The sequence below is a fragment of the Lemur catta genome, chromosome 12 (genome assembly GCF_020740605.2).
Source record: "Lemur catta isolate mLemCat1 chromosome 12, mLemCat1.pri, whole genome shotgun sequence".
Taxonomy (NCBI): Eukaryota; Metazoa; Chordata; class Mammalia; order Primates; family Lemuridae; genus Lemur; species Lemur catta.
Window position 1 is genome coordinate 24,643,678 of NC_059139.1, and position 22,738 is coordinate 24,666,415.

The 22,738-nt window shown below is 35.9% G+C and overlaps 1 protein-coding gene across 2 annotated transcripts in view; it reads right to left on the reverse strand.

Annotated features, from left to right (window-relative positions):
• The window catches only part of LIFR (LIF receptor subunit alpha), a 54,368-nt gene that overhangs the window by 21,917 nt on the left and 9,713 nt on the right, over positions 1-22,738 (reverse strand). For both annotated transcript variants that reach the window (XM_045566484.1, XM_045566485.1), the window contains 9 exons: positions 21,628-21,767; positions 16,766-16,929; positions 13,236-13,410; positions 11,270-11,524; positions 7,906-8,035; positions 7,319-7,491; positions 5,158-5,303; positions 3,823-3,985; positions 988-1,058 (listed from right to left, as the gene is read on the reverse strand). In XM_045566484.1, the coding sequence (XP_045422440.1) occupies positions 988-1,058; positions 3,823-3,985; positions 5,158-5,303; positions 7,319-7,491; positions 7,906-8,035; positions 11,270-11,524; positions 13,236-13,410; positions 16,766-16,929; positions 21,628-21,767 (1,417 nt within the window). The remainder of the gene's footprint in view (positions 1-987; positions 1,059-3,822; positions 3,986-5,157; positions 5,304-7,318; positions 7,492-7,905; positions 8,036-11,269; positions 11,525-13,235; positions 13,411-16,765; positions 16,930-21,627; positions 21,768-22,738) is intronic.

Consider the following 22,738-nt stretch of genomic DNA (forward strand, 5'->3'; position numbering starts at 1 on the left):
CCCAGTGGCACGTTTTAAAAACCCAATATATCCAAAACAACATAATTTTCCACCCAAACATGGCCTTCCTTGGCAAATGGCAGCACCATCAACATAGTCAGTGAAGTTAGAATCTGAATCACTTCAGTATTTTTAGTCCTTGTTTAACTCTTCACCTAGTTTTAACAACATTCCAAACTCTCTCTATATTGTAGTGGATTTGTATAGTAGTTGCTATATTGTCATGAAATCCGACAGACAGCTGAGAGAAGCCAGGGGATTTTCTAATCAGGAGTGGATGCAACAGTCAAGTACAGGTGATCTCAAAGCAACAGAACTCACACTGAACTTGTACGTACACCTCACTTTACTCACAGCTGTAGGGATGTCAAATTTTTGTAAAAATAAAATTAAGATTTACTTTCAATAACAAAATTCATTACTTAAAAGAATACTATTATGACTGCCATATGAAATCTAATATAGAAAAACAACTGTTCATGTTTTTGATTTTCATAAAATATTTAAAAATATATAGCAACAAAAATGCTCTAATACAGAAAAACTAGTAAAATATAATGTGATTCATATTCACCTAAATATTTCACAAAACCATGCCAAACTTTATAATTGGCATATTATAGCATAATTTAAGGGAAACAAATTGCACATGAAATATATAAGAATTCCCATTCATAGGAGAAAAATGTAACAAACATTTGAGATTCTAACTTGTAGTTTCTGACATAAGGTGAGGAAGATGGAATTCATGAAATCCTTTATAGGCCTCATAAAATCAAACTAAAAAATGCTCAGACCTGAGACAGAAGATCCTTGCTAAAATGACTGTGGGCAATTAGGAGTGATGAGGCATTTGGGGACTTTTAGGAGCCAGGTTAGATTCTCTGCAATACTGCAAACAAAGCCAGAAATCTCAGCTCCTTGATAACCAAAAGCAGTTTTGTATAATAAAGTTATGTAAATGACAAGGAAAAATTAGAGAGTTACCTTCCAATAGATTATCAAATTTTTTCCATCAGAACTCCACTCTCTCCAAGTATCGGGTCCCTTTGAAGGAACTAGAAAGGAGATGTAAAAGTCAGTATTTGAAGATAGATACATACCATACATATCATGGTGTTTGAAATTTTTTTCTAGGGTATTTGGAATTCTCAGTAAAATGTGAAGCAGTTCAGTGGCTCTCACTTAGCAAATGAAGCAATGAGAAAGTTAAGCTCTCAACTTTTACAAAACACAAGGCCCCTCAGACTGAGTTAAAATCGCCCTCCAAGGCCTTCCTTACTGGCCCCAGTGCCTGTCACCCCCCTCCCCCAATCTCTCCCAAGTCAGGACAGCTCTGGCCACCCATCTTCTGCCTAGAACTCTTCTCTTCAATAAACCATGAGGCTTGCCTCCTCATCTCCTTTATATCTCAGCTCAAATATTATCTTAATAAGGCCTTCCCTAACTATACTATTTAAAACTGCAACTCCCTTTACACCCTAGCCCCCCACCCCCATCTTCATCCCCCAGCCCCCTTCCTGTCCCTTATTTTCCTCTGTGGCACTCATCATCACCTGACATACTGTGCTTGTGCTTGTGTTTGCACGCATGTGTGTATTTATTTATTTAATTTTTCCTAATTCTGGATCCATAAACTCCACAGGCAGAGAGCTTTGTTTTATCCACTGCTGTTCCCTGGTAACTAGAACAATTCCTAGCACATACAGGTTGAATATCCCTTATCCGAAATGCTTGGGACCAGAAGTGTTTCAGATTTCGTATTTTTTCAGATGCTGGAATATTTGCATATACATAATAAGATATCTTGGGGATGGGACCCGGGTCTAAACACAAGATTCATTCATGTTTCATATACTCCTTATACACATAGCCTGAAGGTAATTTTATATAATGTTTTAAATAATTTTGTACATGAAACAAAGTTAGTGTTACATACTGTGTGTGTGGCATCATGTCAGCCCTCAAAAAGTTTTCGATCTTGAAGCATTTCAGATTTTGGATTTTTGGATTAGGATGCTCAATCTGTAATGCATACTTGGTAAATATTTTCCAAGTTAATTAATGCCTTCATCTCAGTGAGGTGCAAAAAAGATGTTTCCTCCTGGCAGCAACAGCTCATGAACTTAAGGCAAAAACTCCTGTCGCAGCCAGTCTCCCAAATGACCAATGATCCCTACACCTCCTGATATCCATCCTCTCTCCTGCTATATCAGAGTTGGCCTGTGTGGCCAATGGGGTAGAGCAGACACGATGGTACATCCCTTCTGATTTTAGATCATAAAAGACATTCTTCAATCATCAGCCCTGGGAGGAACTAGCTACCATGTCATGAGGACACTGAAGCAGGCCTACAGAGAAGACCGGTGAGGAACCGAGGCCTCTTGCCAACAGCCATGTGAGTGAACCACCTTGAAAGTGACTCCTCTAGCTGCAGTCAAGCCTGCAGCCCCCACTCACCTCCTGTTACACATACTGCAAAGGGCCCTCATCTCTATTTTCACATCTCTTCATGTGGAGAGGCAAAATCTGGATTAACGTCTATCATTTTGTTTTTCACTGTTAATTTTTTTTGGAGGAAGTTTTATATTTCCTGGATTATGTAGTACAAATAAAGCATTTGTTATCTTTTATTAAATGTGAAGGAGCTCAGGGAATTTTACCCCAAAATATGACTCCTTGTTATAAAGAATATTTTGAATTAAAGGCCCTTAGAGATCAACAGGCCTTGGAAGGGGTTTTCCCTCTATCTGCATTAAAAACCAGATGGACCCATCAAGAAGAGTAACTGTCTTTCCTTTTCCTCCCTGTTATCTCAATATATTGCAGGATAGAAGATGGAGATGCAACCAGACCTGGCCTAATCCATTTTAAAGATAATAAATACCTGCCTCTCAGGTTAATTTAATTTCCAAAGAATCATTTACAAATCAATCTGTTTCCCTCCATCCATTTATTCTCCTAAGTTATCTATTCATCCTTCCTAGTAACCATTTATTGCCCCTCAACAGAATTACCTATATTCCTCATCTCCTCCTCCCCTGTAAAATGAGGGTATATAAACTTCTGGACCCCACTGGGATATTGGGTAATCACTCTGTGATTCTCCCCATGCAAGTGGTAAATAAATTTGTAATCTCTTTCTCTTTTTAATCTGCCTTATTATGAGTCAACCTTTCAGCAAAACTTCTGGGGGCAAAGGAGAAGTTTTCCTTCTCCCCCACAAATGATTCCTGAAAATTATACCTATTTCTAAGTTTTTTCTTGTTTTGTTTTTAAAGGTGGCATCTGGTTATTCAAGGATTGAATACTATTCTGTCTTTGGAAATTATCATATTCAGAAAACCAGCTACCTGATTTTGTACCTTAAAGTCACATCATTTCTCAGGCCTAGGTCCCAAATAAAAACTCTAACAAATTCTCTTTATTAATAATTGTTTTAGAGAAAAAGGCAACCTGAATTAAAGGAATTACTAAAATTCCAACAGGAGGAGGAAAGGATGGGAGAAAAATCATCCCACAATCGTACCACGGTTTCAAATCTGTTTTCCTACGCGTTGTTATAATACAGTTGACATCACAGTGTAGACAGAGAAGCCCCCAGTACTTTTACAGAATGTATGTCAAACATTTGTCCATATTATGACAAAACTTTAAAACCCATCATTTAAAATGTCTCTGTGATATTAGTAGATATCACATAATTTATTATCTAAGTATTCCCCTACTTCTAAAGTCTCTGATAACATTTTCTTTAAAAAAAAGTTGTAAAACTTCAAGATGCACAGTAATAATTAGCCATAAATCACTTAGGTAACTTACTGGCTTCTGTGGTTAAATGTTGTTTTTTACTGCTCCATTTGCTCCATTTCCAGAAAGTTTCAGCAGAACAGCGAATCCGAAAAGTATATACAGTATATGGATTTAACTTGCCCACAGCAATGCGATAACTTGAATTTTCTACTCCTTTGATTGTGACATTCCGCTATTAGAAAACAAATAAATATGTGTATATATATGTGTATACACCACGTGTGTATGAATACACATATATACACATTTTATTGGTAAGAAAGTCTTCACATTTGTAACATAAATCAACCAAATGTCCATGTGAGGTACCAAAAGCAGCTCATCCACTGTAATGTTTAAATTCTTATATAAATGCCAAGTCAGTGAAATTATGCTCTGTCATGACAAAAAATTAGGATGTCTTCTTAATCCAAATATTGGCTTTAAGTAATAATCATTGATTATGTAGAAGATAAAATTTTGATAATTAGTCAATGGTCACAGTGATGCAACAAATCCTCACATAATTTAGTTTGAGATGATCTTGAGGATTCAATATATTATTCAGATGATATTTGGAAGCTTCTTGGAGGCAAGAACCGCCGTTTATGCATCTTTGTTAATATGTCACATTGAATCCCTAGTATGGTGCTAACCATGTAGTAAATATTCAACAGATATTTATACTAAATAAATAAAATTAAAATGAAGAAATTACAAATAAATCTGAAGATGTGAATGTCTCACAAAAGCCTCTGAGCTCCCACTGACTTATTATAAAGCAGCTTTTCGGCTATATTTTACAGATTTGGCTGATTTTCTAGAAATCAGTAAATTTCCAAATGAATAGTTAAGTACAATATCATTTATTTCAGACTTACCACAAACTATAAGACGGTGTAGTATAAAAGTCAACCTAAATATTTAAAATGTACTAAAAAGTCACATTTTGATTTATAATTACCAATTACAACTGGTTCCCATTGCTGCACTTCGCAGTTTTAAAAATCACTTCTGCTCTCTGGTGCCAATTTATCCATTAACTGATGCTAAAGGTTACAGCAAAAACTGCTCATTCTTTCACAAACTGACCAAACACCAGCTATGTGCCAGGTACTATACTGCACCTGGGAACATTCTGAGTAGTAAAAGTCATATTTACATTCTATAATATCCACTATTACAATTATTTTTCAAATGTGATAAATATGCTATTACACTGATATATAATGTCTTTCTTGGTTCTTAGTAAATCTCTACAGTAAATAATCTGAGAACTTAACCATATCAATTTACTTAATGCATTCTGAGAACTGTTTTATCCAAAATAATCACAAAGGAAGTTTATAGGAGAATCTTACTTACCAATTCTTGTACTGAATTAATTTTCTTAATTTCAATTTGACATAAAAGATTAATCTTTGCAAAGCTGCCCGGTAAATGCCAAGAAAGTATAACAGCTGTTGAATTAATATCCTTCACTTTGAATGAAGTAGGAGTATGGGGATAAACTGTAAACATAATTTTAAAGATTAATTACTTTAAATATTTATTTAAAGGGGAAAGCTATCTTCTAATATGACCAGTGAGAATGAAAAAACAAACAAATAAGAAGGTATCTTTAGTGCTGAACAATATTCTACCCAGTATTTGTAGAATCCACAAATCTCACTTTTATTGCTGACATCATACCAACATTTTTTAAGAATTAATCATGCTCAAGGTTCTTCAATTGGTGCTGGGAATACTAAAAGGTAGTAAGATCACAGTCTCTACCTTTAAGGAATTTCTAATTTACTTGGGAAATGACCAAGAAAACGAACGAAAATGAATAAAAGTATAAACACAAAGTTCTAATGCATGGTACAGATATTAACTGCTACAGGAATTTAAATGTAAGCATGCTAAGGGAAGTCTTACAGTGAAGATGGAACTTAAGATGAGCTTTGAAGGAGGAATCAGACTACAGCTGGCAAAACAAACGTAGAAAAGCACTTCAGGTTGAGACTGAAGGTACAACAAAGCTAACTGCATTACTGGTGACCATGCATACACCCACGTGAGAGGTGGAAAAGAATCACATGGGTAATAAGGTTGAAACGGCAGAGGGCAAACACATACAAACACTACCCACTCAAGGATAAAATGTAGCCATTGTAGCCCCAGCAAAAATCAGGAAATAACAAAGATGACAGGAAGGAATAATTGATAAAAGTAACTCATATTTACAAACAAGGCAATGGGATCATCTACTAATCACTTGCTGGACTGTATGATAATGCACTTGGTTCAAGCTCTTTCTCCTCGGACTGTGAGTCTCTAAGAGAAGGTCTTTATGCCAGCGGTCCCCAACCTTTTTGGTACCAGGGACCAGTTTCATGGAAGGTAATTTTTCCAGAAGGATAGGGGGCATGTGCCGCGCTCAGGTGGTGATGCGAGCAAGGGGGAGCAGCTATAAATACAGAAGCTGGCTCACTCAGCCTGCTCCTCCTAAATTTCATAGAAGACAATTTTTCCACAAATGGGGTTGGGGGAAGGTGGCAGAGCTCTGCGTCCTGTCCTGGGGTTGGGGGGCACAGAGCTCTATGCCATTGCTCTGTGTGCTGCAGAGCCTGGCAGGGAGTTAATGCACATGGATTGACCACAGAAAAGAATGCCAAAAAGATCACTATATTTCTATTCATTTCTATTTTGATCTATACATTAATAGGGTTGGTAAAAATTCAATAATCATCAACAATAAAAAAGAATAATTATTGATACATGACTTAAATGGTTCTCCAGGACATTATCCTTAGTAAAAAAATGCCAACCTCAAAATGTTACATACTGTATGATTTCATTTATGTAACACTCTCAAAATGACAAAGCAACAGAGACGAAGAACAGATTAGCTACTGCCAAGGCACAGGGGTGTGTGTGTGGAGGTGGCGGGGAGCTGAAGGGCCAACATGTGGAAGTGCTTTGGTGGTGACAGAGCAGGTCTGGATCTTGATTGTGGTGGTGGTTACATGAATCATCTATACACAAGATAAACTGCATAGGATGATACACACATACAATAACAAATGAAAGCACACGAAAACTGAGCAATGTCAATAGTCTAGTTCTCAGTTCCCTGATTTTAATACTATACTACAGTTACACACAATGACACCACTGGGGAACGCCAGGGGATGGGTCCACAAGGCTCTAACTTATTATTTTTACAACTACTGTTTTGTCTATAATTATTTCACAATAAAGGTTTTAAAATTTGAGCAAAAAGATATTTCAGAAATCAAAAATTATAAGACAGAGCTACTTAGTTTCTTTGTAAATGAGTAATTCAAATTTTTATTTAAATTCAATAGTAAAACTTTAAATTACACATTTTAAAGCTTTTAAAATAACAAAATTAATATTAAGTAACTATAAAGAAAATAATCAGTAAAAAGTAATCCCCAAAAACACTTTTCATTAATCTCAAGGCATTTCAACCACTTCTACAGTTATTTTTAAAGCACTGGATTACATAGTAGCTTACCTTTTTCAGTTATGTTAACTAAAATTGTTGCTTCTGATCGACCCAGAGGATTGCGAGCATACAAAGTAAAATTATATACTTCTTGATTTGGAACCATTTGAAAGAGTAACTGATGATAGCTTCCATTTGCAGACACTTCAACTCTTTTAAATCTAATGTATTTTCCTGAAAAACTGTTAATTAAAAAAAAAATTTCAAAATGGCAAGAGATAAATATCGCAGGACAAAATGAATGGGCAAATTTTGAATAATTTTTAATAAAACATTTACATTTCTAATTATACACACTTCACATACTCAGAAGAATACGTGATATTGAAAATGGAAGAAAATAATCAGTCATAAGCTACACAGAAACAGTCTCTGTTCATTAAGGGTTGTTCCTTCTGAGCTTTGTAAAAGAGGAAACATGAAATAGAGTCTACATGTGGCTAAACTGCAGTATTTACAGAGTACATAACTTTACACAACGTACTTGGTTTTATATCTTGCTTATAAACTAAGGGATCTGGTACATTCCCTATATCATATAACATGTACTTCAAAGTCCTCCTTGCCATTTCACACCGTTCCCCAGTTATCATTACCCTTCAAATAACGTGTAACTGGTATTGCGTGGGCCCACCAATCCTGTTGGTCTTCCTGGATTCCAACTACATATAATCTCTTTTAAATCATGTGTCTCACAATTCAGATTTTGAGGAATATCAGGTGGATCTAATAGAAAAAAGAAAAAAAATGTAGGTACTTTTGATTGAATGTATTTTCCCTGAAAACATATAACATATTTATAAATGTTAATAATGTTTTTATACAATTTCTTTAAACAAAAAATTTACTGTTTACTTTTTACTTTTGAACAATGCAGGTATTATTTCCATAGCATGTTTTGTTAGTTCATATTACATTAGAAATGATGGATTAAAATATACTGAAAAGTGACTTTCAGCTCTTTTGGAAACTCCCTATGGCAAATTGAGAGAACAATTACCATTTTTTTCCTTAAATCCTATTTCAGAGTCTATCAAATCTCTCAAAGAAACTTTTATCCAACAAATTAAATCAGAAAAATCTACAGGTTAAAAGTATTGTCATCTATCATCTATATATTGTGATATGAAAAAAACAAGCACCAAACCATATTAAAAGTCAATATAAGTCATGTTACAAGTTTCAGAGTTCTTAAATATAAGGACTATTATTTACAAAGAAGTCTTGATAAAATTCTACATCTCCTTATATTCAAACTTACTACTGCTCTTTTGTTGTTTTTTCTGTTTTTTGAGACTGTTCTCCCTGGCATATTGGGACAAGACCAGAAGAAAAAAAGTTCTTTTCTTTTGTTTGTTTTGTTTTTGTTTTTTGATGAGACCTTTAAAGTGATAAATGAAAATGCTGCAGTCTGACACTGTTTATTGTGGAAACTGATATTTCTATAATCATATTTAACCAAACATATATAGAAACTGGTATTTCCTACTGTCATATTTATCAAAACTATCTTTCACTTTAGGTAAAAGTTGTTTGTTTTTTTTTAATTATCTACTTGTTAAAAACTCTGTAACATTTTTATTTTTTTAAAAAACTGAGTTTTTAAAACACTCCTTAGTGTATCAACCAAAACTTAAAAAATTTCACAAACCTCCCCCAGAGATAAGAACAAAATCCTTAATAATATTTTAACTAACATTAAGAGGAATAATGTGTATTTATATAAAAGTTCAACAATTGGAAAATTAAACTAACATTGACATTTTTATTTTAAAAACTGTTTTAAATTTATGGCCAAACTTTCAGTTGCTTTATTAAAAATCATATATCAAAAAATTTGGAATATCTTTCAGATGCTGATTATTATAGGATTCAACAGATGTATTAAGTTGAAATACTTAAAATCCAAATATCAGGAACAAACTAGAAAGAAACTGAAGGACAGACAGAAGGGGAAAAAATATAAGAGGACAGTATTTGAAAAGCAGTATAAGAATTTTCTTTTCAAAGAAAGAATCAACTAAAGCTAAGCAAAAGTTAGGTATAAATCAACTATATTTTATACACCAGCAAATAGAAAATGCAATTTAGAAAACAAAGCCATTTTTAAAAACACCAGAAAACATCAAGCACTAGGAATAAATTTACCAAAAGATATAAAGACCTCACATCACTAAGATAAATCAAAGAAGACCTAAGTAAATGGAGGGATATACCATGTTCATGGTTTGGAAGACTCAATATTGTAAGAATGAAAATTCTCCTAAATTGATCTAAAGCTTTAATGTAACCACAATCAAAATTCTAGCAGGTTTAGATTGTATGTGTGTATGTGTATGTGTGCAGGGGAAAACTAGCCAGCTAATTCTAAAATTCTTATCAGCAAAAAATGGGGGTTAACAGGATATTCATAAAGAAAAAGAAATAGATAAATCTTGCTCCCTAACTTACACTATAACCTGCTCTTGTAAGTTTCTACAGAGTTCCTTCTGAAGGAAGATGTTCTTACTGCTTGAAAAATATCAAACAATATTTCAACCTCCAAATCTTATAAATTAAAGTTAAATTATGAATTAAATAACTGTGTTCTAATACTACCATAAAAGATTAGAACACTGTCTGAAATAATAGAAATCGAGATAGTGTATATTCTCATCTTTAAAGTTTTAATTTTTCTTTTCATATTTTTAAGTGAACATTTCACTTTTTGGTATTGCTTACAAAGCAATTTTACTACATATACTACATATATCACTGGTCTCAACTTAAGACTTCAGGACCATTTGTGAAAAATGTTGCAAGTAATTTCCCAAAATTTTCCAAAGAAAAAGAATGTAATTTACTAAAATTTACATTTGAACATAATCTCACTTTCACTTGAATTCAAAAATGCATTGCTGGGAAGAGAAAAAGAGGGTAAGGTTAGAGCCATCAAGCTGAGAAGTGTACCTAATACCGCTTATTCCCTTGGGAATATATTAATATCTGCATGTCAATCATCACAAGTTATGTAGGAGTAAAAAACAGACTGAGAGTTGCTGTTTAGACCATAGCTGAGAATTATAAAAAAGCAAAATCACTAAGCAATAAAAAAATATCATAAAATCCACTCAATCCACCTCACATATTTTATCCATGAGACCCTTAGACCAAACTCAGAGGCTTTTAATTCAGGATGCAGGGAGGAAGAGACTTACTGCTGGAGGTGACGCTACCAGTGACACCAAAACACAGTCACCACAAGGAAGGAGGCAGAAAACCTCTAAAATCAAGAGCTAGAAACACTAAACACATAATTATCCATGGATATTTAACATAAGCCATAGGAAGAGGGAAGTCGCAACAACATATTTTGGAAATATATTGGAATTGTAGACTGTAGGAGTGATCATGTCAAAGATGCCTCCGAATGAGGGAGCACACGTTAGACACAGAACACGGTGACAGCGCAAGTGTTCTCACTCATGTCCTCCAGCCATCCTGTTCTCTTCAAATACATTATTTAAAAGTTGGAGAAGATACATTTTGCTATGGAAAGATTTTGTATAAAATCATTATAACTTGTTTAATGTAGGTACTTTAAAAGGTATACTTTAATGGGTAGGGAATTAATTTATATGAAATAGTTCCTAAACAATGTATAATTAAGAAATATTATATACTAACAACCTGACTTAACAAAGCTGTTAACCAGGAATTTAAACTAGGCATCAGCTGCTGGATATTTCAAATCTTATTATAAAACCTGCAAGTCACACAGATACAGATATTTAGGATACAAGCTTAGGGTTCATTTTAAAACAAGCAAAAATCCTAGTACCTCTGTATATCATTTATACTAAAGACAAAGATATAAGAAAAAGAAGCAGAATCACCTCCCCCACCAGAAAAAGAATTAAGGCTTTCAAGGAGGCCCAGAACAGGTTAACAGGAACTCTCACTTTAAAATGTTATACTTACATCCTGCAAAAACAACTGTTCCAGATACGTTATCTTCTATCATGAAAACCACATTTGTTCCACTATTGTCCGAAACAGAAATATTACGGACCTCGATTGCAACATTTTCCCCATCGAGATGGATAAGGGGACAGTATGTACGGCCAATCTGTGCTGATAACACTTTTTCTTGACTCACACAACAAAATGTTATATCTGAGCCTACAAGTACCACTTTGTCTTGAGGAAAAACCTTAGCCTGTGAATCAGGAGTCCCTAGAAAGAACAAAAGGAATTATAAATATTTTAGACATCTTTTACATAAAACAGTCTTCAGTACTACTCAGCCATAAGAAATAATGGTGATATAGCACCTCTTGTATTTTCCTGGATAGAGCCGGAACCCATTCTACTAAGTGAAGTATCCCAAGAATGGAAAAATAAGCACCACATGTACTCACCATCAAATTGGTTTCACTGATCGTCACCTAAGAGCACATTTAGGAATAACATTAATCGGGTGTCGGGCAGATGTGGCAGGGCGAAGGGATGGGTGTATACATACATAATGAGTGCGATGCGCACCATCTAGGGGATGGACACGTTTGAAGCTCTGACTGGGGAGGGGGCAGGGCAATATACGTAACCTAAACTTTTGTACCCCCACAATATGCTGAAATAATAATTAAAAAAACCCAGTCTTCATACTAAGACTTTTTTCCTAAGATGATTCTTAAAATAGCCCAGTATATACACAACATACCATTAGGTGCTTTGTCATAATGGTGGCCCAAAGAAGAGGTATGAAACCCCAGGTTACAAAGGAATGAGGTACATACCAAAAATTATTAAGAACCAAATGTGGTTTTATTTACTTATGAAGGGGTAATGGTGAGGAAGCGGAAGAAAATCACGGGTAGGTCAACGTCTAAGTGTAGGTTAATATCTAAGAAGTATAAAGATTCAAATTTAACAAGTTTATGTACACATGAGAATCACCCACACCAAAAAAATCTCTCATTAAATAATTCCATTCCTTTCATGCTATGTATTTAGGGTATATTTCTTACTTTCCATTTGCCTAAATACATTTTCAAGTACTCCACAGCCTAAAAACTCATTTTTGGCAGGGTGCAGTGGCTCACACCTGTAATCCCAGCACTTTGGGAGGCCAAGGTGGGAGTATCGCTTGAGGCTAGGAGTTCAAGACCAGCCTGGGCAACATAGCAAGACCCAGTCTCTACAAAACATTAAAAAATTAGCCAGACATGGTGGTGCATGTCTGTAATCCCAGCTGCTTGGGAGGCTGAGTTGGGAGGATTGCTTGAGCCCAGGAGTTTGAGGCTGTGGTGAGCCATGATTGCACCACTGCACTTCAGCAACAGAGCAAGACCCTGTCTCTAAAAAAAAAATAAAGTAATTTTCTTTAATCCAGTCCTTCCTTCCTCTGACCCATTCTGATCCATTTTTCCATATTATCACTAGAGTGGTTTATCTACAATAATTATCAGTCTTTTCAGGACTTCATTTTATTGTCAACAATTTTCTGGGCCTTCGCCCACATCCCACATTGCCAGCATTCTGCCTGCATATGAGTTTTATTTAATGTACAGATAATTTTTGGTATACTTGCAGGTCCTCGTGTTCCCTGTAATAACTCTGCAGCCACTGGGTATCTGTTCTGTGGGCCAGAAATTGGGAAACATTTTTGTTTTAATGTAGATTTGATCTCATCAGTACCTATATAAAATTTTCAATTGTTCTTCAATGCCTACTGTACTGATTTCAAATTTAGTGATTATCCAATCACTAAACAAGCTCTTTCAAAATATATATTCCTGAAGCCTATCTCAGACTCCAGGCATGGCAGACTTGGAAGATCCCCAGGTGACCCTCACGCAGCCAACTGGGGTTCAAAGAAGTGAAAGCTTAAACTAAACTTTGCTCTTCGGTATTTGAAACAAAAATTCTTGAAATATAAGCTTACAAGAAATGTTCTTCACTGGGCTCCAGTCACTCCACTCTTTGTGACCAGAGAAAAGAGGACTGTCAACGTAGCATCTCATCCCCACATAATGAGCAGCACACTCCAAGGGCAGGTCTGAGACCCAGCTCCAGTGATGGACTGTGTCTTTACCACTCAGAGTTGCGTTATGGGTCACCTAAAAGTGGACACAAACACAAAATTGTAATTCCAAGTAGTGATATGTTCTGCTTTCCTTCAGGATTAAAAACATGATAGATTATATACAATCACCAGCTAAGTTAGAGGTTTGCCCTGTTGTAAAAGTACCTCAGTTTCTATAAAAAGGAGAGTTAGAGTAACAATAATCATGATTCACTGATGTTTACTTCTTCAACTTTAGGCCCTAATGTATTATCATATAAGATGTTACTATTCACCAAAACATTCACTATAGTGCACAAGAAAATACAAGCTGAGCACCCCTTATTCAAAATGCTTGGGACCAGAAGTGCTTCAAATTTCACATTCTTTTGGATTTCGGAGTATCTGCATTGTAACCTACCAGTCAAGCACCTCTAATCTAGAAATCCAAAATCCAACATGCTCCAGTGAGTATCTCCTTTGAGTGTCACGTTAGTGTTAAAAACGTTTTGGATTTGGGAGCAATCTGAATTTTGGATTTTCAGATTAAGGATGCTCAACCTGTATACCACTGATTAATGAGCTCCATTTTTCATGGAAAAAAAATAATTAATGGGTTTGTACCTTCAAGAGCTGAGGTTAAGGAGAAGACCAGCATTTTAATAAAATAAATTGTTTTAAACTAGATCTGTTTTTATATCAGTATTCTATATTTTAAAATTTATTTTTAAATATACAAATTATAATAATATAAAATACTAATCTCACTTGTGAGAAATCGGCAAGAGTTCAATAAAATATTGAGACTCTCCTTAACGATTCTTAACGGAACTTCTAATTAAAGACAAGAGATTGAACAAATTTATTTCCTTCTCTCTTAGCTCCTGAAATCTTCATAAAAACGAAAGTAAACAGATTTTTTTTTAAAGGCACAGCTGCACAAGGACAAAATATAGGAGAGGAAGCACCATCATAAGTATTTTGGAAGCTGGAAAGCAGGTGGATGATAGTAACTGACGTAGGAGCCCTGAGAAAGCTGAATCTTAAGCCTCCAATGGAAAAGCCAGGGGACCTCCTAGTTTCTATTACAGAAATGCCACAGGGCTCAGCAAGTGGCTGCACCAGGTTCCCCAGGAAATGCAGGCTGAAGTGGACTCCAGACAGGAAGACTGACTGAAAGCTGTCTGAAGGTACGTTAGACACCTGGATCCCCTCCCACACTCTGTGCCCCACAGGACTATCCTTGTTAGCCACGGGAGAATGAAGATTTACGTCTGGAAACTGAAACAGAATACCTCTGGATTAAAGGATCTCAGGAAGAGCTGACAATGGGGAGTGCCATCCCAAAACCAGAGAGACTGCGGGCCGTCATTGGCCTCGCAAATGAAACACGAATGCACGGGGTTCTTGATTTTTAAATTATTACAAAATGATCGCATTATGACTTGTCACAAAATGACTGATTATAAGCAATTCTGATTTAAATACTGACATTAATAACATATTTTTATAAATAAAAATGTCACATTTTACTACAGACCTGAAGCATTTTCCCCTTTTACTTCACTATTGTAAATTAATTTGTTCTTTCTCTATTTTCCTTTCCTCTTGCAATTATTTCTCCATACAAAGATTTTTACCAAAAGTAGAGAATTACTACCTTGTCATTGTCAACTGGTTATATGTCTGTGGCAATGACTTACATGGATTTAGAATACTAGTTCCTTTCATTTATGTCTGACTTCATTCCCATTTCAGAGTATATCTCTTATTCTAGTATTCTCCCATTAGTTCCTCTCGAAATTACTTTAAAAGTAAAAAAGCCTAGCTCCCAAAAGAAGTAACAACAAATAATATTTGCTTAGCTGCTTTACAGATATCATACTCTTTACTTTTGGGACCCAAGAACAGATATTATCACCACTTTACAAATAAGAAAAGTCACTGTAGGCCAGTAAGTGGTAACCCCAGAATACAAAATGTTAGGCCATAATGAAAAGTTAAGCAATACAGTTTTAAATAAGTAATGGTTTAAAGGCAACAATGGTACAGTTATATCAAAGCTAACTGCAAATTAGATTGATATAATAGAACTGCCATTAAAATCAAGAAAAAAGAGTATTTTAGGCCGAAGTAATTATGATGAGCTTTAAAATAAGGGGCAGAATTTGACCTGGGTCTTGAAATGTAGGTTCAGTTGGAATAGGTGAAAAGGAAGGGGAGGAAATTTCAGATGAAAAAATATAATTATAAAATATAAATTGCAGTGGCTAAGAGCACAGACTCTGAAACCAAACTGTTGGATTCAAATCCTGGCTCCACCACTTAATGTCTTCCAGTGACTCTGTATCTTCATCTGCAAAATGGGGATAGCAATAATAGCATCTCCCCTTCTGGGACTGTTATGAGGATAAAAAGAATTAACATATATAGAGCTTTTAGAACAATGTCAGGAAAAGCAGAAGCACTAGACACCTGCTAACTATAATGATGACTATCATCTTAGGACTGACACGCATAGATGGTCATAGGTTGCCAAAAAGGAAAAATAAGAAAGTAACTATGAAATACAGAATAATCCTATTTATTATCTTTACTATTTTATCTATGTGCTTAGGCAAATAATCTGTAAAACCATGAGACAGTCTTCTCTTATATCTACAACTAAGCATATTCCAAATCCATCAAGGAGGGAAAGAGGACAAGGCTAAATGGGAGCATTCCCAGGTATCAGCTGTCAAACTTTCACAGCTATTCCTCACTACCTCTTAGACTAAGAGCACACTAAACGTAGATCATAAGGAAATCACTCCTAAATGGGATTAAAAATATAAGAGAGAGGAATAAAGTACTAATTATAAGAATGTTATTTCAGATTCTGGTAAATTCAAGCTGACAGATTTATACAAAATTTCTCAACAATTACTATGGCTAAATATGTTTCAAAACATTTATTTTATGTGCAATATTAGACAAAGATAAATACACTAAATCAAATGTACATTTTCATTTCCTTCATGTAAAACATGCATATTAAAAAGCTTACACAGGAATATACAAAGATAACAATTACTGTGCTTCAAGGGGTAGAATCATGGATTATTCCTCCCCTAATTTCCTAAATTTTCTACAATGGTTACACATTATTTTAATAATTAAAAAGTGATTTTTTTAATCATAGTATATTGGTTTATAGAATTTTTGACACCCAATAATTGTACACATTTATGGGGTACATAGTAATACTGTGATACATATACTGTAAAGCACATTGTTTTTAATGAACCCTGAAAGATCTCTAATATACTTCCTGAGTAATCCAAAAGTTCACTGATACCACCTTAAAAGTGTTTTTTAAAAAATTCCGTTTAATTTCATAAGAAGAAAAGTGTATTTTTGTTCAAACTTACTAATTTTACAAGCTCCATACTCTTTTTCCGTAGAATTTTAATTTCCCAGATGACATTTGAATGACGTGGAAAAACAGAACCCTTGTCATTCCACTTTACATGTAACGTAGAGGTTGAGAAATCAGCAGACAAATTCAAGATTTCTGGAGTGTCTGGAATTAAGGCTTTAAAAAAAAAGAGAGAGAGAAAACTTAGTAAAATAAATACTGATTCTTCATACTGCAATTCCACTAATCAACTATTTTTAAACTCTATTCCTTCTTGATCAAAAATAAATCATCAAGATTTAAAGGTAAACTCTCAAACCTATTACTGAAAAAAGAGAATGTATGTGTTTATTTATATAGGCAGCTCCCAACAGTAAATCAGGCAACTTTTAGAAAATTATTTATCAGCTGGCTCTTTCAAATCCATAACACATTTTCTAATATAAACAGCAAGTGGGTTCCCACAATATTCTAGTGTTGTTTGGTCTGGAACCTACAAGTAGGCAGCATCAGAGAGAAGATAAAGTGCTTCCTGCGTACGGCTGCAGGTTGGGCCCAAGGAAATGACAAAATACAGAAATCTTGCTTTGGTAAAGGTTTCCATCTATTTTCTCTGTAGCCTTCTTCTCACTCATCTCCCAGTGTCCGAGCCCCTCGTGCTGAGAATGTCACCGACTAGAGGAATGCTATAAGCTATCACCGGTTCTAGACATCATTAAATAGGCAAGACTGTCGCAGGGACTAAGGCAATGAGTTCAGAAGCCAATAGTTACCGTGCAGAGGTAGCAGGATGAAAGAAATGTGTCAGAAAGGTTAGCCTAGCAGTGGTACGCAACATGGTCTGCAGGGGATTGAGACAGGAGATGAGGTAATTGATTAGGAGACCACTGGAGGAATCCTGGATAAAGTAATAAGGACATGGATTATGATGCCATATATGGAAAAGAAAGGACAGAGCCTGATGGATATTTCAAAGAAATGACTGAATCAAAGAAATGAAAGCTTAGTTCTAATGAGAAAGAGAAACGACCAATAGTCTCTCAAGTTTCTAGTCCAGAAAGCAGCAAGAAAGGCAAAAGGGAAGAGGACCACTGTAAAGAAACAAAAGAGGGCTGCGAACAGACGACTGGGTGTCAGGGGAAGAAGAGGCCATTGGGACGGCTGACTGAGCAGGTAACAAGTCAGAACCAAGGACATGGACTCAAGAGGAACTCACCGGGTGCAGATGAAGAAAGGACGTGCACAGACACAAGGCAGCCAAGGCTGGTTTTAGGGGCTGCTGATAGACTATTATACTTACAAGGACACCAGCAAGAATCCAGAGAGGGAAAGAGCTAGATGTAGAAGGAAACCAGGGAAAATCCAGGAGCACTGAGATAAAAGGAAGCAGTTGTCATCTGGGCCAAATAAAACAGAGTTTATAGAGGAAGACCGAAGAAAGACCACTGGTGAGACTACTGTCAACATCTGAGAGGAAGGTTTGGGAGCACAGTGGGCTGGGGAGCTACATAAAGGGAAAACTCATGCTCAAGGATTTGAGCATCCCTTAGGGAGAAACTGGGACACTAGAATAAAAGAGGGCAGAAAGAGTAACGTATCCATGAAAATCGTCTGGTCTCGCTATCTATAAAGGATGAGCAAATCATTAAAAATTTTGGATCGGGGCAAAATAAATGATGTCTTAGCATGTTACATGCTACGAAACGTAGGCTTTCTGGTGTGAGGGGCAGACACTTAGACTGTCTTGCATGTTTCCTCCTCAAATGACAGTAAAGGGAAGGTGAGTTAGAAGAAATCTGGAGACCCATCCTTTCTTGCCTCATTTCTATCCTAGTCGTTCCTCTGAAGCTCAAGGATTGATTAATTATAGTCACAGTAAGCAAAAAACTGCAGGAGCGTACAGGGCTAGGATAGCCGAATATGCTAAGTAGCAAGAAAGGCAGAACAAACCAATACAAGTTAGCCTTGAATCTTACAAGTTCTTAAAAATAGATTTAACTAAAATTTGCTGAACACAGTGTTCTACACTGAATTTATATAAAATGTTTAGAGCTGTATAGGACCCAGAACATGTGGATTTACAGTCTACACTACACAACAAATTCACAGTTATACAGCGATATAAGAGCAGTGGAAGATGCTTTACAGAAGAACTTTTAAGTGGGAAACTGGTTGTAAAAAAAGGAAAAATGTAGGCAAATGAGAGGCAAGAAGTTGATTTAGTGCCAGGAGAGGGAAAGTTCAAGGTGCCAGCGTGGCCAGAAAAGAGCAAGACACTTCCAACAACGTGGTTCTTTTCTCAAACGATTAAATATGTCATGATGCAGTAACTTAAAAATAGTGAAACGTGGGAGTATTTTACTAAGACAGCAGTCATTTTTAAAATGCTTCCCTCCCTGAAAAGTCCACATAATTTACATTTTATTTTGATAGCAGTGGGCTACCCTTCAAAACACAAGTCATATCCAATATTTCAAGCTAAAGACAGTAATAGCCATAATTACAAATGAAAGGATTTTAAAAAGCCACCGTTCCCTTCCTTTTCTTCAGAGCATATATGGAAGCTTCCCCTAAGGTGCCGTGAACTGCCATCTGCGTTTCTATCCAGCTAAAACAGACAACTGAGGACAATGTTAACTTGCTCTCTAGAAACTCAGAACTTTTCAGATAGGGAAGGAATTTAATCAAAGTCTTGCTTATTTTTTTTTTTTAAGCTAGTGCAGGTTTACCCATAACTATATGTTCTTTCTTCCTTAGAACATCAGGTGACAGCAGTCTTCCCAGCTTTTTTATAGGATCCACATTATTTACTCTGTATCAGAACAATCCAAATTTTCAGGTACTTTAAGAAACTCAGACATTAGAAGTCTTACAAAGATTTTTTTTTTTTATGATTGCCCTTGATAAGTACAAACTTTATGGTGTGTGTGTGTGTGTATAAAATCTTGTTTGTTTTGTATGCTTTTCAAAGCATCTTCAGATCTGGAGAAAACTTAATTTTTCATACTTTTATTTAGTAGAAAACTTTCAAAGAATCCAAATCCTCTAATGGACAGCTATACTGCCATTTCAGAGCTTCTCTTGCACATAGTAGGTATTCAAAGAATTGCTGATACATCAACCTCCCTTCCTTATATTTACCTAACTTGCTTTTCAACTTTCTTATCCCAACACTATTATTCTAATCATGATCAGACCCATTAGTATTAAAACTGCTACCAATATATTTAAAAACAGTGAACTAAACTGAGTCACCTAGAGTCTTCATTCGTCTTTCTAATTCTTTCTAATACTGTCATCTTCAAGTAGCTTCCCAGACAAGAACTTTGGATACCTACTGAAATAATCAGACAACACAAACTGGCTCTCTTCCAGACTCCTGGAGATTTAAAAAATGTGGAATAAAATTAAGTTAGATTCCTCAGAGTTTGCTACAAAATAATTCCAGATGGATGAAAGATTTAAATCAAACATGATAGCAAAACCAAAAACTCATAAAGAAAAATAGCAAGAGATTCTATTATATAAAAATAAAAACTTACAGTGTAAAAAAAAAATCACATCTAAAAAAATTATAAACTCAGAAAAATATTTGCAGCAAACATGACAGATTAAACCATAACACAGAGAAGGCTCTTGTGAACTGAGGCAGAAAAAGATGATAGTTTTCATACCATAATACAGACTTATAAAGATAATGACCTGAAAACCTATTTATTATATGTCCTCTATTAAGCAGTATGAAGCCTACTGTTTAAATGTATATGCATAAAAAACTGTATTTCAGTGTTAACAGTATTTCTCCTTGGGTACTGGAATCATGGCTGATTTACATAAAATATCATCTAATGGATCTCACATACAACTATAGAAAAAAGTAACAAACATGGTTCCTCTCCTATTATCCTAAAAGATAGCCCTAATTAGCACTGAGGACAACACTTCACTAGAACAACACTTCAGCTGGAAAATGGGACAGACTTTATGTTCTTGGACAGCATGTGGTTGCTATTATTCTTTCAAAATCTGTGCTGTCTCAGACATAAACCACTCCAAACATGGGTCTTGTCCACAGAGTTGTATGAGGTGCCAAATTAATGATCCTTTTTCTTTCCCTTGCTTCAAAGTCAGTCATCATTATGACGCCGTCCCATCAGTTGTCAGGGGTGTACAAACCTGCCTGCCCCACCATTATGAGTCAAGACCACTTCAGGTTTTTAAGATCCTGTTGTATAGCAAAATTTCCATGTCTGTCAGCCAGGGTTTGTTTGTGTTTCCAACGTGCTTGCGGCAAATGTCGTAGACATCTCATCAACCAACCTGTAATAAATGCCTGCTACGTGCGCAGCACTGTTCCAGGTGTTTGGTATAAAAGACAAATTCCCTGACCTAATGGAGCCTATTTTCTTGTAAAGGAGACACACAGTAATCCACTAACTATACAATGGATTATTAATTCAACTGTGAGAAATGCCACAAGGGAGACGTAAAGCTTGCCTAAACGTATGTTAAGAAAGCAATGGAGTCTCTTCTGGGAGGGGGTGGCCAAAGACTGTCTCAGGGCACCTGAAAAATGCTGGCAGGTATGCAGGACTCAGGGAGGTAAAGGGGGCTAAGGAAAGAGTATCGGACCAAGGGAAGGATCCTGAATTCTGGGTTGTACATTTTCATTGACTAGAAGACGACAAGTTTGCTTCCTTCCTGATCTTGGCTATGCTTTAGTAGCCAAGTAAGGTTGACTAAGTAAATGAAAGCATTTGTATAACAAATGAACTTCAAAGAACAGTAAGTTTCTGCCAACAATAAAACACCACAATACTAACAGCAGCACTGTTCTGAATTATTTTAAAATCAATTTTCTTTCCAAATACTTACAAATGTTTTTTTCATTTAGTATGAATTTACTTGTAGAACTTCCAGCATCCTGTAGAGATCTTATTGTTATTTCATGATCACCATGTGAAAGTGCTGGGATTTCAATATCTGTTCTTGCTAATTGATAACAAGAATGGGACCTGTAATATAAGAAATGGAATTTTAATTAGCAGATAAAATTAACAGTACAATTTTCATAAAAACTTGATTATCAGCACAAAATACACTGGAAAATATTTTATGCCACCTCCCCCTCCCCTTTTTTTTTTTCCCAAAAGCATGACAGGTTGTACTACCTTTTAAGACTGAAAAAGAAGTTTAATGGCAATTTTATCAATGTGGTGGTAAGGAAAATAACTAGATGGTACCAAAAAGTAGAGTAAGCACAGACGACTCTTTCTAGAAATGTGGGCTCTTAGCATGCCTTTTTGAAATCCCTCCTCCAGCTCCCCTTTGCAGCCTTACTTCCCATGGGACCAGGGCACCACTCAGCTCCTCAGGCGTCCCGTGCCTTGGCTCATGGTTTACTCTAAACAAAACTCCCTCTTCACTTCTGCTTTCAAACGCTTCCAGTTCCACATCCAGTATCTCTTAGACAAAGTAGTGTTTTCCTCTCTGGTTCCACAGCCCTTTTTATCTCTCTAGAGCATGTTTACATTCTTTTTATTGTTATTCATGTACATTGCTAGTGTCTCAGGACAATTTTAATAGGAGCAGAAGGACCTTCCTGCTGCCTGCATTCCTGCCCCCACCCAGCACCCACCTCTACACTATTCACTTGGGACTTTGGACTTGAATGGTCTGGCTCACCTCCTTCCTGACCTCTTACAGTGACCCCCTGACTTTTCCACATCATGCCATTTAATAGGTTCAAGCCATTGTACCCAATATTCTTTCAGGGTGAAATGTCCTGTTCTTTTTCTGCTGAGAAAACTGAGTATGCCTACTCCACAATTACACCTCCTCTGCCGGCCTCTCCGGACTTCCACGCTGCCTGGTCTCCACGCTCCAGCCCTTCACATGGGACTTCCACGTTTCCCACAGCCTTGCTGCCATTTCTCTGTTGTGAGCTCCTGGGGAGCCAGAACTTCTCCTCTCGACCTGCCATTTA